This window comes from Lissotriton helveticus, chromosome 9, assembly GCF_964261635.1.
Source record: "Lissotriton helveticus chromosome 9, aLisHel1.1, whole genome shotgun sequence".
Classification (NCBI taxonomy): domain Eukaryota; kingdom Metazoa; phylum Chordata; class Amphibia; order Caudata; family Salamandridae; genus Lissotriton; species Lissotriton helveticus.
In genome coordinates, this window is record NC_136070.1 from 327,363,319 (window position 1) to 327,383,143 (window position 19,825).

Genomic DNA, 19,825 nt, shown 5'->3' on the forward strand with positions numbered 1-19,825 from the left:
CCCCGGGATTGGTCATAGAACGTGCGCACCGGTCCCTTGGTCCCAGGCCTAGCCCTGGCCTCCCTACGAGACCCATCATTGCGAGGATCATGAATTTCCGTGATCGAGATTCTGTACTGCGCCTTGCCCGGGAATAAGGGGACAACATCTGGCAGGGCTCTACACTTTCCTTCTTTCCGGACTTCACGGTAATGATCCAAGATGCCCGCCGCAAGTTTAATGGGGTGAAGGCCACCCTTGGAAACTTGGGATTGAAATATGGAATGCTATACCCTGCCAGGTTAAAAGTTGGTGTGGGATGCCTTTCCCACATTTTCGACAATCCGACAGAGGCGCAGGAATTTTGCCACTCTTACAAGCTGAACAATAATGGGGCCAAGACAGGGGGGGGTCCCTCTCCTAGGCATAGCGGCTCTGATGCCAGTATGGAACTTTTGTCCAATCCGGGGACTGGTTGTCATGGCATTATTAACCTTTCATCCTGAATGTGTTGTAGTAACTGATAATGCACACTATTCTTCTGTTGTCATAAGTTGGTTGTCCAGCCAATGTGGCGTTGCCACCCCTCAAGGTGTACACCTTGTTCTTGTTTCGTTTTTTGCGGAAGTGCCCTTCTAGGGGTTCTTCATACATTCGGAAAGTTATTTGGTACTTCCAGTTAAATGTTTTGTCATGGTATTGCCTTACTTGGGTCAGGGTGAGGTGGGAGGGAAATTCGCGCTGTTTACGCATTTTCAATTATTCTCGTCAATGGTCACTCCCACACAATATTTTCTTAGTCAGCAATTTATTCACGTATTTCTTAATGTACACTCACTATGGCACAACTGGACTGCTGGACCCTCTGTATTGTCTCTTATGTCCTGGATCGTACAAGGCCTCAATAACACCCGCAAGCAACGCCAGGTGCTAAATTATTTACTGCAACATAATGTTGACATTGCCTGTCAACAGGAAACACATTTATCCAAAACCGACTCAACCCGCATGGCAGCTAGTTAGGGGGCGCACAGATACTTCGCTAATTACAGTGGTTATGCTAGGGGCGTTGCCCTCCTAATTCATAAGAGAATCCTTTTCAGCCCCGGCAAAGTGGTAGAAGATGGTGAAGGCCGTTTCCTTATTGTCACAGGCACAGTCATGGGTCAGTTTATGGCCTTGATATGAGTCTATAGCCCGAACGTCGACACTCCCGATTTTTCCCCTCCCTACATGTACACTCAAACCTAGCCTAATTATAATGGGAGGATACTTCAATTTAATATTAGATCCCAGTCTAGACTGCACCTCCTCATCCCCTGACTCCAAGCCACGTTCACGCCGTGCACTACAGGATATTTGCACACAGCTCTCATTAATAGATATTTGGCGAAAACACAATCCTACTTAAACTCAATATACTCCTTACTCTGGCTACCATAACACATGGACCAGGATTGATTACTGGCTAGTTTCCCTGGCAATTGCTGGCTGGTTCTGGGCCCTGGAGACATTGCCACCAACGTATTCTGATCATTCACCGGTAATGTTTCGTCTAAGTGTCCCTCGCCCGGAAGGCTTTGAGCAGCAGTGGCGGTTCCCATGCAATGCCCTGCAAGACAAAGTCGTTAATGCTGAGGTGCGTGAGGCCATCAAGGACTATTTCGCCATTAATTCAGGGTCGTTTGATATTTGGCTGGTCCTGTGGGAGGGTTTCAACGCATACATAAGGGGCGTCTGCATTGCTAAAAGCGCTGGCATGTTAAAAGACTTACGTACCACACTTGCTCGTATTGAACTGGACATATCGGCTCTAGACACTGAGTTACTTTGCAAGCAGTGCCAGGAAACTAAAGGACGACAATTAGCCCTTTTAGTCGAATTTTGCGAGGCCGCAGATAGGGAATTGTTGTATTTGGAAAAATATCAATCTGCCAGAAGATACGGAGAGGGCGAGAGGCCTGGTAGAGTGCTGGCACAAATGCTCCGACCTCCATACAGTAGGGCATACATCACTGAGCTGCGCACACCCTCCAATCAGCTAATCTTCCCTACCCCGGAGATTCGTGACACTTTTCTGGATTATTTTAAGGCCTTGTGCGCTCTAAGATAGGGCGTGACCGAAATGCTCAGGAAGATTATTTATCTGAAATCGCACTGGCATATCTGGAAAAATATATGTTAGACTTCCTAGCGGAGCCCATATATGAAGCGGATGTTGTTTGCGCGATAGAGGCACTCCGGGGCTCATCGGCCCCCGGCCTGGATGGATTTACCGGAGACTTCTATAAGGCTTACAAAGATATCCTTGTACCTCAGTTGATAGAAGTGTACGCAGAGGTGCTCAAAATGCTAATTCTTCCCCCCACACTCCGCAAAGTAGTTATTATTCTCCTTCTGAAACCTGGCAAAGACCCCTCCTTATGCAGTTCCTATAGACCCCTCGAACTCTTGAATCTGGACTATAAAATATTGGCTAAGGTAATCGCCAGCCGACTATCTCAACGAATGGAATTTATTACATCCCAGCGCAGTCCGTATTCGTTCCACACCGTTCCACTTTGCTAAATCTCGGAACTCTATTTGCTGTCATACACGGAATAGACTCGAAAGTCCCTGCCGCAGCTGTACTGTTAGATGCAGAGAAGGCCTTTGATTCTTTAGAATGTTCCTTTTTTCTCTCTGTAATGCGCCGTATGGGGATGCCAGCAGACGTTGTAGCCACTACTGCTTTGTTATCTAGCAGACCCACGGCGAGGCTCCGTATAAATGGCACACAACCTCAACCCTTTTTGCTGACACGTGACAGGGATGCCCTCTTTCACCCCTTTTATATATTGGGTATGGATCCGCTGATCCGACATTTTCAGGAGCCGCATCTCCACCAGGGATTACAATTTAACACAGGACCCTTATTAGTCTCATTTTATGCAGACGACACCATTCTTTATGTGCGACACCCGCAAGAAGATCTTAAGCCGATCATCAGAGAAATACTTAGATTTGGCCGCTTTTCAGGGCTGGGCATCAATAGTCACAAATCTGTAATTTTTCCGTTAACGGCTAGCACGACTCCATGGGGTTGTGAATTCCTCCATGAATGGTGTCATGATTCATTGAAATACCCAGGTATTCACGTGCACTTAGACACTGCTAGTATTATCAGCTTGAATTATGGACGTGCTGTAAACAACTTGGAAACGCTGGCTAAGTCTACTGTTATCAATAGCGTGCAGGGTCGCAACACTCAAAAGGATAGTACTCCCCAAATTTTTGTATCTTTTTAATAACATTCCCATACCACTCTCTAAGAATGTCTTTTTACAATTACGCACACACCTCATTCGATTGGTATGGGGGGCAAGAGGCTTCGGGTCCGCTGGCAGGTACTTACTGTTCCCTGTGACAAGGGGGGATATGGAGTTCCTGATTTCCACTTGTATTATCTAGTGGCCCAGTGTAGCTATGCATTTGCATGGTATCACCCGGATGCGCAAATTCCATTTTTGAGACCAGAGGCTGATCTTGTGCTTCCTCGAAAGTTGTCCACTGTGCTGCCAAAGGGCATCCCTAGAGACCCGTGCAACATACAAACCGTTTCCACCACTAGTTGGGTGTGGGACAGATTACGGAGACTGCTAGGTGCTACAACGCTGTATTCACCAGCCCTACCTCTCCCGAATCCTCTCTGGCTCCCTATTACAGGTGAAATGCTTGTACAACACACGTTAACCAAATTTAGCATTACAATGATAGGGGATTTATACCCAAACAACCATATTTCTTTGGTGACTGATAAAGCTCGATTCATGACATCTCCTTTATGGATAACTTTGTAATGCAACAAATTCACTCGGCATTGTGAGTCACGTTAACCACTTACCCAATTGCACCGGAATCTATTGCCCCACTCACATTGATAATTGAGAGTGAGAAAGGCACCCACCGCATTTCCAAACTGTACAGGCCCTGCTCTAGTCTGAGGCCGGTGAAAGATGATAGGATACACACAGCATTGGAACAAGATCTAGGCCGTCCCATCACGGACGATCAATGGGAAAAGTGCTGCCTGGTAACGAGAGAAATCTCCCTCAACAGTAGACATAAGCTTATTCACTTTAAGTTCCTCCGCCGACTCTACCATACCCCCGCCATGGCGCACAAAATTGACCCCTCCAGATCTCACCACTGTCTGAAATGTTCCGCCCATACGCGGACTTTGCGCATATTACATGGACTTGTCCCAAACTACAGATATATTGGGAACAAATTCACAACACGCTGAGTGCCATGACAGCACTGATGCTCATCCCCACACCAGAAATGGCACTCCGGGGGTACACTGTTAACTTTCCTAAAAAGATCAGGAGATTTGCGGCCCTTGGGTTACTACTAGCTAAACGTGAAATAGTGCTACTATGGGGCCGACGAACTGCACCTACCTTACAGGGATGGTTACATAGCCTGGCTTATTGCAATGTAAACTGTGAACTCTACGCTAACCTTATGTCTGGTTCTTCGCACACCAAGGACATCTGGGGCCCAACTAATTGAAAAGATGAGCCAGGCTCCTGCCTCTCAAGTAGAAAGTGGTATAGTCCCGGTGGGAGTGGGATGATGAGACATGACTCATTATTTGACACACATCCACAACATTCCATATGTACTGTGTTGTGGGTCTTTCAAATCCTGATGATATACGACATGGACTGTGTATGGATGGCCGCTGCGGTCTCGGGAGATGGGGAGGACAGACTAAGGGGAATGCATCAACATGTTCCGATACTGTGAATATCATGCCTGCTGTTGTGTCTAAGCTCCATTTTATCATATTGTATATATGTGATCATTTCTTCATGTTACGATATCTGACAGTGTAAGAAAATTTGAAAATAAAGATTAAAAAAAGAAAAATATCATAATTATCGTGTTCTGGCATGGAATTGTATTAAACTTAACTATAAGGGTCTACTATTACCAAATGCATACCCTCAGAAGGAGAGCAGCCAGCACCTTTGTAACACTCTAGATGGCTTTCTGGGTGCAGTATTGTATCTCTGAATCTTTGAGAACCGGTTCCTAGCATATTAGCTACTACAGGTGTTAAACTACCTCTATGGGTATCAAACAGGCTTGGTCCAGTCTAGACAAAACTCCAGACACTGTCTAACATCTTTTGAATTCTGGGTTGTTTTCACATCTGAGAATGGTTTCAGATAAAAGAAACAAAGCATAGTTTCCTAGTCATTGTGGAAATCCGACAGAGCGTTCGTTAGTAAACATCTACATGAAATTGGTGTGTACTGACCAAAAGTGGAGCTTGCAAGTGGCTAATTCAAAAGCAGAGTGAATCATCCTTATAGCAAGGTTTGATAATGGGGTCTCTAGCGTCTAGAAGACTGGGTACTGCCATCCTCGATATGCTGTACTCCAAAAGCTCCCCACCCCCCAAAACAGCAACACACTAGATAGTCTCTGGATAGACTCTTGGGGTATAATAACCTTTACGTCATGGGTGCAAGCCTGTAAATTAGTAAACATAAAGGCAGAAAAACTGATGCAAGTAGTTTTGGTCCCCTCTTTTTTCATCCAGGACATAGGTGTGTGTCTCCTGTGGTTGAAAGGGGAGCTTGTCCTGGGACTTTCTCTCGTCTAGAATTAGTTGAATGGTTTCCTTGTGCTTTAGATGTCCTGCAAAACTAGTTATATCTTGAGATGGGCAGCAGAGTTCTTCCAGATGCAAGAGGTCATGAGCTCGATAATCCCCCAGGAGTCAAAGCCAAAAACACAGTACTTACCGTATTTTCCGGCGTATAAGACGACTTTTTAACCCCTTAAAATGTTCTGGAAAGTCGGGGGTCGTCTTATACGCCGGGTACAAAATTTAAAGGTATGTTTTCAGGCGTTTTTTACATAGCGCGGACTTTACCCGAAGGTGTCAGAGCGCTTTACAGTAGGAACAGTATTGATAAAAGAGGAACAATTACAAATGAACAAATTACAAAAGCAAACGTTAAGTTACATGGATCAAAAGTGACAATAGTGAGCAACCAAAATACATGAGGTAGCAATCAGTACATTCCTGGAGAAAAAAGTGATAAGTGTGCAGGTTACAAAAGCGTACAAAGTACGAGCCAACTATGCAGAACTGCGTTGGACTGCGCTGGAAGTGGGGGTAGTCTTATACGGCGAGTATAGCACGAAACCTACATTTTATCAAGCAAAGTAGGGGGTCGTCTTATACGCCGGGTCGTCTTATACGCCGGAAAATACGGTAGTTGCAAAAAGGGCCAACATCACATGAAGTCCCAACATCTGTCAGGTGGAAGGAAGACCCTTAATAGAAGATCCTTCAGTCTATTCCAAAGACCAGTTAAACCTGGAGAAGATTCAACTGGACCTAATAAAGGCAACCCCTCTGCAACCTGAGCTCTGATCTATCAATCTTTTAAGTCGGGCTACAGGCTCCTACTGCCACCAATAATGCAGACAAGTAGCTACTACCTCCATGGCTTAGCGAAGATGCTGAGCTAATCTAAAAGGTGAGCATTTTAAGTTAATCATCTTTGGGAGAGAAAAACTGCAAAAAGAAATGGTAATTCTTGAAGTTGATCGCCAAAATAGATGACAGGATAAAAGGGAAGCCAACAGGCTTGCTCAAGCGAGGGTTTTGGACAAGTGTCAATTCTGTGCAGCTTTAAACACGCAGGTGATTTCCTGAAACTGAAAATGACAGGAGATTTGCGAGTTTCAGACAGAAGGTGCAGGAGAGTGGGCTTTAGCCTGTGGTGTACAAGCACCTCTCCCCAAAAATGTTTACCATTGCAGTATAAGTATGTACCGATGCATGTTCCATTCGGCTCTGGAGGTTTCATTAATCTAGCGGAACAGGTCTTGATGTGCAACTACTTAGTTATGAACGGATTCCCTTATCTTTCTACTTTGCAGTAAAATGATGAAAGCATATTTTTTACAATATTTCGTCTTCCATAGATGGTTATTAAGTCACACAAATCAATCTTTCCAGAAATGCACTTTTACAACGGAAATCACATATATGCTTTTCCTGCAGTGTAAAACTGTAAACCTTCGATAGTATAAAAATGCAGTAAATCAAACAAATCAATTTATTGTATAAAGCAATTTAGCAAGGCAATTTGCAATTGTACAACACATTCCTATTAAACTACAGATTTCAAAAATTTTAAAATCCCATCATTAGGTAACATTGCATCCTAATCTTCTCCATAGGTGTACAACAGTTGTAAAAAGTCCTCTACCTAAGCTGTAGGCAAAAGTCACTACCAAGAGAGCCTTCAATTACTGGTTTAGCCCGATGCAGGGGCAATATTTAGGGAAGGTTGTACATGCTTGATTCAGAAGGGACGTTGCATCCAACAGGGATCACATATACACTTAAAAGTATGGATCCTTTCGAAGCCTAGTCCAGTATAAAATTGGTCAGAAAGAAATGTCAGCGATGCAATTGATTACTTCACTGGACTAACGGGTAGCATTCCCTAGGATGAGTAATGTTCTCAAGAATGCATATTTGACCACTTGTGCATAGGAACGATCTATGCATCTCATTGGCTTTGCCCAAAACATTGCTGGTTGCTACAATGTTTACCTGGTACACCTGCAATATGAGGCTCACTGACTTGGCACCAACTCTTCCTAAAACTTAATATGGCACTTAAATTCTGTTTTAATATGTCAGGTGATTCTTTCTGCTGATTGTTTTTAAGTAAGCTTCCAATTAAATCAAGCCCTCAAATAACCAAACAAGTTACACATTCAAGCTTACTGTTATTATTAAAGGTCTCATAAATCTTGTTCCTACTCCAATGTACCATGCATTTGATTTGAGATCTATCGGTTGATTAGTCAAGGTAGGACAGAGTTAGTCAGATGGCTTACAAACCAGATATGTTAAATTTTGGTCTTTCAAAGTGACTATTGTATCTAAGAAATCTGCCAACTCTTATCATTCAGTCCTCTTTTGTACCACTGTCACAAATGCAAAATCAATTTGGTAAATCTCACCTTTAATTACTTTTAAGCCATACATCCCAAAGACAAGTCTTCATAGCAACAAAATATCCAAACTTATTGTTGTCACTTGCCTTGTACAGCTAACCCAGCCAGCTGCACCGCTTGATCCAGTGTACATGGAATGTTTCCCTCCAAGACATCTTTTTTTAACTGCAAGTAATACTGGTACCTACATAAAGAAATTCAATGTTAGAGCTCCGTTTGAAACAAGGCGCCTTTCCACAAACTACTGTTCCGTTCTTGCTGTAGAAGCATCTTTCTGCAAGTGGTGAACATGAATCTAAAACAGAACCATGCACTTTGAAAGAGGATAAGTGGAAGATATCCAAGATCCTATTGCAAATAATGAACTTTATTAAAGAAACGAGCTCATGGGTGGAGGGGGCAAACTACATCAATAATGGCTGGTTTATGATAAAAAAAATCAACCTTTCTCATGAGACGTGTATCTTTAGGAAATCCAGAGTTAGGACATGATGCTCTCAATATATAAGCAGCATGAAACAACTGAAAATAACGTTATTTTGTTTCTGTGTTAAGGGATGAGGCATTTAAGGAGTGTAGGAAATATGGCTATTCAGCGTGGTCACTACTTTTGCTGAACCCTTTATTTTTACTGGCTTTTGAACTCAGAAAAACGTTTCCCCTGCTAACCAGTAGAAAAGAGCCTGTGGCCCTATTTAAACATTGTCAAATAGGCATATTACTAATTAGTATATTCAACTTACCTATAAGTCCCTAGTATAAGGTACAAGATGTACCCAGGGCCTGTAAGTTAAATGTCACTAGTGGATTGCATTACCTATTGCGACATCCACTACAGTTATCGTGTAAACATGGCGTCAGGCCTGCTAGTGTAGCAGGATTGTAGCAGTGTAAAAACTGCAATGTGACCTGCAAAAAACACTTTCGACAGGTCAAAACCTCCCTTTTAAAAATGTATAAATCACTCATATGTAGGCCTTTTTGCCTACAAGGTAGTGTGCATAGTCATTGAAAGTAGAACATGTGCACATTTAATGTAAACATGTCATTACAGTGACTAGCACCCAAAAGCCATTTTACTTTGATAAGCCCAGATGTCCTATACAGAAAAGCACTGAACAGATTACAAATCCTAATAAAGTACCTCCGGAATAGGACTAGCTAGAAAAACATTAAAAACTATTTTTAACAGTTAATAAAAATACAACTCAATGGTGAAGTTGGATGTTTCATAAATATTAAAGAAAAGTAACTTATAGAAAGTTACCTTTTTCATGCCTGAAGTTTGTGGAGGCTAGATTTGCATTTGCTCTTCCATTCGTGCCAGCCAACAATAAGCATATGAATAGGTGTGAAAAAGATGCAAAGTGCTTCCCAGGAGCCAACAATAGGTTGGCCCGAATGAGCAAATGTGGCTTCTCTGAAATGGAAAGAAAATGCTGCGAGTATTCACTTTGACATTACAGTGTCAAATCTTGCTTGACTGGTTTGCTGGGTTTACATATAACACTGATGGTGCATTTAAAAGGAAAGTAAATAATTATCAAACAAATTCTTGTGTATACAGTGTGTGGTTGCTGGAAAACCTTACTTTAGTTTTACCAGACTTCTGTCTCTGAGTTTACTGTGGGTACATTGACAGCCCTAAGCTGGATTTTAGTGTTAGATGTGGGAAGAATAGAAATGCCATAGTGCATGCCCCACATACAGCCAGAGCCCACGTTTAGTGTGGTGGAAGACTTTCACCATCTTGAAAATTCCAAAAGTGGGCAGGGTTGGCCCCAGGAACTTTTACTCTTTGCTTTGTGAGTGTCCACACTGTCCAGCGGTCAGTGAAGAGGTTGAGCTCAGGTTAAATTAGTGACTTTAAGGGTTCACACAAGGGTTGTGATTAATCTTTGGGGTAGGTAGTCACTGTAAAGGGTCGCCCCCTCCCCCCCGGGCTCAGCGCTACTGCAGGAACGCCCATACGGGCGGTATCACTAACCAACAGCCAAAACCGGCTACACCTCTCTCTGTCTCCCTGCAGGCACCGACAGCATCCACGGAACACAGCGGACCGGAAGCGACCTGGATTGACCCCGGAAGGGCACCGGCTACCGACGGACCGGAAGTGACCTCGCCTGACCCCGGAAGCCGTTTCCCAGGAACCCAGTCGGATGATAGAAAAGCCAGCGACGCGGAGGAGACAGGGTTCCCAGCGGTGGACTCGTGGCAGGAGTTGGCGAGACGCGGAGAACCGACGGCGGAGTCTGCAGGAGAGAGGACGAGCCGAGAGAAGGAGGAAGAGGAAGACGTCTGGTGCGAGGATTGGTGGCATCCTCAGGAGGCGGCTGGAAAGCGGCCGTAACTCGGATGAGAGTTACGGCGGGGCACGTGAGTGAACTGTTAACATTCTCCGTGTTTACCCTTCCCCGTGTAGATAGTGTAATTAGTGTACAGCTGTTCTGCATGCACCAAAGACGCGCACCCCACTGTATATTATAGACACCCTCCACTGTACATTATCCTCCACCCCACACCCCCTTTTTCACCCTGTCCCTATATCCGGTCTGGTCTCTTCCCTTCTTTCCCTACCCTACCGCCCTCCCTCACGGTCCGTTTCCGCCCTCACACTCCCGGGTGCTGGTGTCAGTCGATCGAGTTCCATGTACATAGGAACTAACTGCCCTGTGTCTCTTTCCATTATCTCCGAGGGACGCCCCAAGGCCCGCAACCCGGAAGAAGCACCCAGCCCAGCAGTGGACATCCTGTCTGTGTTCTTACCTGCGGACGCTCCTCACAAGGGACCATCCCGAACCCCAAAGACTGTACCTAAAAACCGTGCACCAGAGCTTGTCTTTGTGAACTGCAATAAAACTCGTGCTAGCCATAGCCCATTTCATCCGGCCTCCACGCCTGTTATTCCGGCCCGCACAACCCCACACATCACAAGTGGTGTCAGAAGTGGGATCGCCAGGAAGCATGGAGGCCGCCGTCAAACAGCTTGCAGAGGGCCAGGAACTGCTCGGAAAACTGATGGAGCGGTTCCTCAAGACCGCCGAAGATGACCGGGGACAGCTGCACGACGTCCTGAAGGGGCAGGGCACGGCCCAGGACCAAGCGCTAGAAAAGCTAACGACCGTCATGGGACAGCAAAGACCCATGGCCTCTCTCCCCTCTGTAGTCCTACAAAAATATGTGGCTGGCGAGGATCCCGACTTTTTCTTCACCAATTTTGAACGCCTCGCCCAGGCCGCTGCCTGGCCCGCGGATCGTTGGGGTCATTATCTCGGGCCCCTCCTGACAGGTGAATTACAAGCGGCATACCAGCAAGCAAACATACAGGGACAGACCCCTTATGCTGACATCAAGAAGTGCATACTGGAACGTCTCGGGATAGACGATGAAACATACCGGGTGCGGCTCCGTCAGGCCAAGGAGGGACCGCAAGAGAATCCCAGGGCGTTGTCATATCGCATACAGGACTTGGCCGACCGTTGGCTAAAACCGGAGACTTCCAGCAAAGCGGAAATCATGTCCAAGGTCTATCTCGAACAGTACCTGGCCTCCCTGCATCCCGCCACACAGAAGTGGGTCCGCCAACACGCCCGGTTGACTCTCGACAGCGCCGTCGAAATAGCAAGTGCCTACAATAGAGCCCAAGAATCCCAGCGGGCGAAGGACGAACATCCCTCCCACCTACCCCGGGGCAACCCTCTCCGACCCACAAGACCCCCTCCGGTGGTCCGGAAACCAGAACCAGCCCCTCTGATGCCCTACCCTGTCATACCGAGACCCCCACATCCGGGTCCCCAATGTTATCACTGCGGTGGATACGGACACATAGCCCGCATATGCCCCCAGAAGGAGGAACCCATGGAAATAGGGCTGACCAGGAATTACGTATGTCTCACCACGGAAACATCCCCTCCACCCTTCCATTGTCCGGTACAAATCGAAGGGCACAGGATGATGGCGCTCGCAGACACAGGGTGTCGCCACAGTGTTTTGCGGCCACAAGAACTTCCTCATGCAGTGGGACCCGTGACAGGAACAGTGGCCATCAAATGTGTCCACGGAGACACGAAAAGCTATCCAACGGCCCAAGTACGGGTGCAACACCCAACCGATACAGGAACCCTGCTGACAGTAGGGCTGGTACCCAACTTACCCGAACAGGCTATTCTGGGGAGCGACTACAGCGGTCTACCCCATCTCCTACAGGACACCACAGAGTCCCTGAAGAAGTGGTGGGCGGAGGCCCCGTTCTCCCATGACAACCCTGCCTCAAAGGGGATCCTCAAACCCTTCAAGACCAAAGCCCAAAGGAAAAAGGAGAAGAGAGGATTCGCCCTGGCCTGCCCCACCCAGGTAGACCCTCATCCATGGGAAACCGACCGTGAGTTCCGGGCAACCCAGCAAGAGGATCCCGTCCTGCAGGACGCCTGGGGGCGTGCATTACCAAACGAAGATCCCTTACAAGTAGGTCCTCACTTCTTCATAAGGAATGGCCTTTTGTATCGGAAGGGGGGGACCCAGGCACCCGCTCAATTGGTTATCCCGGGGCTGTTCCAAGAGAAGGTGCTGTTTTTGGCCCACAGCCACTTGCTGGGAGGACATTTCAGTGACGTAAAGACGGGAGAAGCGATCTTGGAGAAGTTTTACTGGCCAGGCGTGTACGCCCAGATCAAACGTTACTGTCGGGAATGCCCGGTGTGCCAAAAGACCAGCCGATACCGGCCACCGCGAGCACCCCTCCAACCCCTACCTCTGATTGATGTCCCTTTCACCAGGGTTGGTATGGACATCATAGGCCCCTTATTACCCTCCAAAAGCGGCTGTAGATACGCCTTAGTGTTAGTGGATTACGCCACGCGCTTCCCGGAAGCGGTGCCTCTCCGTCAACCAACCACCCAGAACATCGCTAAGGCGCTACTTTCCATTTTTTCAAGGGTGGGTTTCCCGCGGGAGATCTTGACCGATCAAGGCACGCCCTTTGTCTCCTCTCTTATGCGACAAGTCTGTTCTACTCTGGGGATTAAACAAATAAGGACTTCCGCCTACCACCCCCAGACAGACGGCTTGGTGGAGCGCTACAACGCCACGCTGAAGACCACCTTGAAAAAACTGTTGGGCCTCGAAAGCAGAAGGTGGGAGGAGATGCTTCCATTGGCCCTCTTTGCCATTCGGTGTAAAGCACAAAGCAGCACGGGATATTCACCCTACGAACTGCTGTATGGTCGGGCCCCCCGGACTCTTTTGGACATGGCTCGTGAGGCCTGGGAAGCCGAGCCAGACCGGACCCGTCCTCTCCCTGAATATGTCAACAACCTGAAAACACATTTAGGTGAAATCAGAGAGATAGTAAGACAGAACCTGCTGGCCGCCCAAACGTCACAAAAACAACAGTACGACAAGGGAACCAAACCCCGGTCCTTCGCTCCCGGGGAGCTAGTACTGTTACTCCTTCCTTCCTCGGACCACAAGCTGCTGGGGAAATGGCAGGGTCCGTTCACGATCACAAGACAAGTGACTCCGGTCACGTACGAAGTCCAAACAGATGCCAACCGGGGGTCCGCCCAAATATACCACGTCAACCTCCTGAAGAAATGGGAGGGGCCTCGTCCCGTTATGACTGGTGTTAGCCCCCTCCCGTTCGAGTGCTGCTTTGACGGAGGGTTATCGGCGTGCATGAAACAGGACCTGTGCCGATCCCTGTCACCTGTACAAGCAGTGTTTTCATCCTTACCAGGACACACCACGGTCGTGGAGCATGCCATCCATACGGAACCCGGAAGAGTGGTCCGGCAACGACCATACCGTGTCCCGGAAGCCCGTAGGGCAGTCATAAAAGAGGAAACCAGTCAGATGATAGAAAAGCCAGCGACGCGGAGGAGACAGGGTTCCCAGCGGTGGACTCGTGGCAGGAGTTGGCGAGACGCGGAGAACCGACGGCGGAGTCTGCAGGAGAGAGGACGAGCCGAGAGAAGGAGGAAGAGGAAGACGTCTGGTGCGAGGATTGGTGGCATCCTCAGGAGGCGGCTGGAAAGCGGCCGTAACTCGGATGAGAGTTACGGCGGGGCACGTGAGTGAACTGTTAACATTCTCCGTGTTTACCCTTCCCCGTGTAGATAGTGTAATTAGTGTACAGCTGTTCTGCATGCACCAAAGACGCGCACCCCACTGTATATTATAGACACCCTCCACTGTACATTATCCTCCACCCCACACCCCCTTTTTCACCCTGTCCCTATATCCGGTCTGGTCTCTTCCCTTCTTTCCCTACCCTACCGCCCTCCCTCACGGTCCGTTTCCGCCCTCACACTCCCGGGTGCTGGTGTCAGTCGATCGAGTTCCATGTACATAGGAACTAACTGCCCTGTGTCTCTTTCCATTATCTCCGAGGGACGCCCCAAGGCCCGCAACCCGGAAGAAGCACCCAGCCCAGCAGTGGACATCCTGTCTGTGTTCTTACCTGCGGACGCTCCTCACAAGGGACCATCCCGAACCCCAAAGACTGTACCTAAAAACCGTGCACCAGAGCTTGTCTTTGTGAACTGCAATAAAACTCGTGCTAGCCATAGCCCATTTCATCCGGCCTCCACGCCTGTTATTCCGGCCCGCACAACCCCACACATCACAGTCACCCACCCCAAATAATTAACCAAATTCTTAGGTTAAACTAATGTGCTTAGAAGCCATCACTTTTCACTGAAAGTCTCACAAATCCATCACTCTCCCAGTATTATCTTGATGGGTCGAGCTGGACAGTGCAGCTGCTGCCAACCTCAAGCGATCAACAGGAAAAGGGCTTTAGAAAGCACTACTGGAGAAGGGATTTGTCTCTTCCTACATGTTGCTTCTCTAAACTTCAGCATTTGATTGGTCAGAAGCCGAGTGTTCCCCTGAAACAGAGTGCTTGTATAACAATGTATGCAGTGCTTGAAAGTTTATGCTCAATAAAGTAGGGTTGAATCGCTTATAGTGACAGGCCTATGTCATTTGTCAGTGTTACGAAGTCATCCTGTGTGCTCCGTGTGCTCTGTGCACCTTCATTATTTGCTGACTGAAAGACTTTAGAGTCTTGGTGTTCATATATTGAACGCCTTGCTGCAATCACCACACTGCCCAAGCCTCCCTAAAATGTTTATAGTTTTAATTAAATATATGGGTGAAACCTCTCGATTTCACATAAGAGAGGACTAACAAACAATACTTTGGCTATTTTGTATTTTTTCTTATGCTCAAGCTGACGCCAAATGTTACATACTAAGGGAAAACATTTTTTTTTTCATTTCAAATTAGTTCACAAACATGGAGTTCCTAGTGGAACCACTGCCACATATAGAAAAACATGTTAGGACATATTCACAACTCTGTTGGCTTTTTCCTGCAACTTAGCTACATAAAAACTAAATGTATGATTCTAAATTTTCCATACCACATATAGAATCAGGGTACATTGAAGGTTCAGAGTGTAACATGACCCTAGAATACCCACAAGTATGTCAACTTTAATTATTATAAAACTTTACAGTTGAGAAGGGAAGAAGTTATCAAGTTGTTTAGCGAAACAGGAGTCTGTAACATGTCTGTAATAACATGTTTGTAAGAATTCACAATTATTAGGATTTCCTATTATGTATACCAACAATAAGTTGGAGTAACTCTCTCCAGGGTGGGAATACAAACCCCAACACCCTCACATATCAAAGGACTGTAGAGACAGAGGTTACAAAAAAGAAAGGATAACAGTGTAATGTAAATTTATAATAGGATTAGTCAAACGTCCACTCGGGGCAATTCATCTGACATGAATATGGAGGAGGAAGTACATTACTCCCAGAAATGTACAGTTGTAACTTCCTATGAGCACTTTGTAATTCCCAAAAAGGTCAGAATTCTACTCCAAATGTAGGAATGAAGTTAGGAAAGTACATTTACGTTTTTACGTTAAAAGGTGAAAAAAGCGTTATTTAAAAAGTATGTTTACTGGGTGCTTAGGTTTCTGCTCGAATGGCCAATCCTAGAAAAACATACTCCTTTGCACCACACCTAGCTAGAGATCCATCACTAGAATGCTTCTTTTCAGTACAATTTAAGAGCGTTTGCAAACAGCTGCTCTGGAGAAATGTTATATCTTTTGAGCCAAGTGTCCGTAACAAATAGCAAACATTGGATGTATGACGTTACAACGCAGGCTATTACAACGCCTGCCTTTACAACGCGGTTTTTACATCGCATACCATTACAACGCATAGCGCTTTTGGGTGCTGGATAGGGAATAGTTTAATTTACTATTCCAACTCCAGTCCCCGTGGACACTAGGGAAGGTTATTGGATAGTAAATTAACCTATTCCCTATCCTAGAGCGCCCCCCAGAGCAATGCGTTGTAATAGTTTGCGTTGTAATGACCGCGTTGTAATGGTAGTGCGTTGTAAAAGTTTCGTTGTAAGTGATGTTTACCGCAAACATTCGCTTACAGTACAAAGAAAGAACACAGTAGCTGTTGTGCTCACCTGGTAATTTCCTGCTGTAGCTGGGAAACAGAAGGCACATAAAACACCACTCCAAAATACACTGTGGGCTCCACCGCATACTTGTCCAGCTGCTTTTTCAGGGGTTTATCTAAATCCACCCAGCGCCGCAGGTTCTGCTTGTTGTAATACCACAAACTGAAGTAGGTAACCTAAAACAAAAAGAAAGAATGATGACGCCAGGTATACAAATCATTAGGCTACATCAGGCAGCACTCCAGCACTAATAAATTATCAAGTCAGGCAACATCATAACTAGTGTATTAACAATTTAGATACGAATGACACTACTATATATATTCAAGAATGGCAATGCTAACAACCATGTTAACAGAAGATAGGTAGATGAGCCCTTAGTGCATGATCAAACCAGACCTTGATTAATAGCATGGATCAAGACAACAATCTTTCCCTGAACAAGAAAAATAAGCACTGCTAGGGCAGGAATGTCCCCTGCATGGTAAACAAGTATCTACCCGTGCTATGAATTTCCGACTGCAAGTGAAACCAGTATCATGAATTGTTTGGCCCTTGTGTCACACTGACCTAGTATGGACCCAGAAGCCTATGCCTGTCCCTAAAAATGCAAAGGCCAGGACCTATTCTGTTACCTGGAGGGGCGCAACATGCATGCCCTTGGAGTAGGCAGTGGACATACCCTGGATGAATCCTATGAAGTGGTGACAGCAGAACACCATGTTTCTGAATCTACAGTGTGACCAGACCTTTTTCCTATCAGTAACCACTACGGACCGCATTTTAGTAAAGTTCCGCTGTGATCTGTAAATCAGAATATTGAGCTTATAGCTCATGTGCATGTTGGTGCAGTGAGTGTCACTTGTATGGTAGGACCACTGTGTGTGTTAGGCGAGTCTGAGCATTGGAGGCAGTGGGATCCATTTTGGATGACCCTGGTTTAGTATGGCACAAGATGGGTGATGAGGACCTCCTCCACCCTTCAGTGAAAGTGTCTTGCTTCACTCCTGTGGCTTCCAGGTGGAGATCCAGACTCTAAAAGTGAGAAGGATGGAGACAGGACTACATTTAGAAATACCATGAGAGCCTTGTTAGCAATGGACTACTGATTAATTCTTCCTGACCCCTGTCATTTGGTAGGTGGTATAGGTGAGGGATGGTACTGCAGTTTCTAATGACAGTCACATGCAGAGATCTCACACTTCATTGTGCCCATATTTTGGATAATCCTGCTTGGAGTCAGAGCAAATGCTACCTTCGGTGCAAGAGAGCAATTTGCCCAAAAGATGGGTCTGGAGAGCATCCTAGAATTGACATTTGAGAGAGAACCAACACAAACCAGTTCTGAAACTTTAGACCGAGGATCCACAGGTCCAATCTGGAAAATGGGCATGGAAGTGCGATCCAAACCAACCCACATTGTCCCAGTTCCAAGTTATTCTTGACCAAGAAAGGGAGTGCTCCACTGAGTACTCAAGGAGCTGTTGTGCAACCAGTACAAAAAGCACAGAGTGGCAACAAAACAAATTTCTCGTGCATAAATGCACACCACAATCAGATCCAAATTCTTCCTTGATTTCACAGTGATGATTCTTTAATCATTACTTTTCGCCACATAGAATGTAAAGTGATGTTTCAAAACAGCCAACGCGTTTCGCCCCATAAGGGGCTTCTTCAGGGCAAGTTCCGCAACACTCAAACTCATTGAGTAGTTCACTTGTCGTCCCAAAAATAGTGATGTGTCAATACTTAAAATATGTGATGCATCAATCCATACAGTAAGGATGTCTGCAAAAGAACGCTTCCGACAATTTTCCTATTGATTAGATTCGCATTCGTTGTATTCTTGGATCGTGACGTTAGCGGTTCAAACTGTGAAAAAGTGTTTCCAAAAGCTCCAATATTCTTATTGGGTCAATGCGATGGTTGACTCCAGAGAGGCGTAATGGACCAGCCTAGCTGTGTATCAGCATTCCCTCACGTTGACTATATCAAAACACAACGGCTCTTAAGTATCCCTTACTGCCGCTTTCTTCTTGTTGAGTTTACTGTTGTGTAACCAGAACTGGTGTCTCTCTGACAGTCACTCTACCAGAGATGAAGGGACATATCCTGAGGTCATAACTTTCTACTGGAGAAGCTGATGATTTGCCTAAAGAGCCTAGAAACCTGTGGCCTGCTGAGAGGGATAAGGAGTGTGCATGAACCTTCTGGAGGGTAGTTAGTCCAGAAGAAGCCAAGTATTTGTCATGACTCGCTCCCTGTGTTCTCTTGTCCACCACCAAGGGGCTGAACTGTGGGACTCTCCAGTGTTCTAATAAGCTTCCAGACCCTCCCCTTCATGTACATACTGCCTTCCAGCCATTTGGACACTATTTCGGAATTGACATCAATTCCCAATCCATGCCGAGTTTTGTGGAAGCCATCCTGCTCATGCCTGAAACTCCATTACCTAGAATTCCCTGATCACTGCTTTGTCTCCACCCCTGCAGGCCAAGGATGGGTGGAGAAATTCAGCTCACCTGTGGCTGCCTGCTGCTAGCCTGCTCACACCCGATGCATTTAATTACAGTGAGCTCTTTTAAGCCCCAGCTCCCTTCAGTCCAGGGTTGGTCATTGTAGGTGTGCTCTGGTGAGACCAACCCTTGTTTCCAGTATTTCCTGAGCTTTTGATATCCTTGTTTCCAGGGTTTCCTTAACTTTAGTTATTCCTTGTTCCTGAACTGCAACAGTTTTCCTACTTACTGAATTAGCGCTGCCTTCAGTGCTACATTGACTCCTGAGCCTTAGCATTCCGTGTTCTTGAGCTACAGCAGTTTCCCTTGTTCCTGAACTAGCACTGCCTGCAGTGCTACCTTGGCTATTGAGCTTTTGCTAAATTCTTGTCTTGCTCCAGCACAGCCTTCAGTGCCATTTTGTTTTCTTGACTCCTGATCCAGCACTATTCTAGTATACCCTTGTAGTCTCCCCTTCTGTATATCCTTTTCCAGTCCCTGCTTTTCTTCCCATTTCCTTGGTTCCCGTTCCTAGTTTGCGCTCTTTCTATTCTGCTGTCTTGCTTCTATTACCTTGTATGTTTGTTACTTGCTTTCTGCCAAATGTGCCCTGTGATTTCCTTCCTATCCTGTTAAGCACTCCTCCTTGCTAGCTCCTTGTCTATTGTCTATTGTGCTTGTGTTTAGTTCTACCCCATTGCTGTTACTGCCTTGAGTGTTCCTGTTTGATCGTCAGGATCCGTGGGCACAGCGGACTACCTAGGCGGTGTTTCTTGTTCACTGGGAATATTGTCTTTGAGTTACATGTATAACAT

At 46.2% G+C, this 19,825-nt stretch overlaps 1 protein-coding gene across 2 annotated transcripts in view; it reads right to left on the reverse strand.

Moving 5' to 3' along the window:
- Nucleotides 1-19,825, reverse strand: part of PTPN21 (protein tyrosine phosphatase non-receptor type 21) — a 339,336-nt gene that overhangs the window by 220,343 nt on the left and 99,168 nt on the right. For both annotated transcript variants that reach the window (XM_078660017.1, XM_078660016.1), the window contains exons 3-4: nt 16,522-16,691; nt 8,106-8,203 (exon numbers count right to left, since the gene is read on the reverse strand). In XM_078660017.1, coding sequence (XP_078516143.1) covers nt 8,106-8,203; nt 16,522-16,691 — 268 coding nt within the window. The remainder of the gene's footprint in view (nt 1-8,105; nt 8,204-16,521; nt 16,692-19,825) is intronic.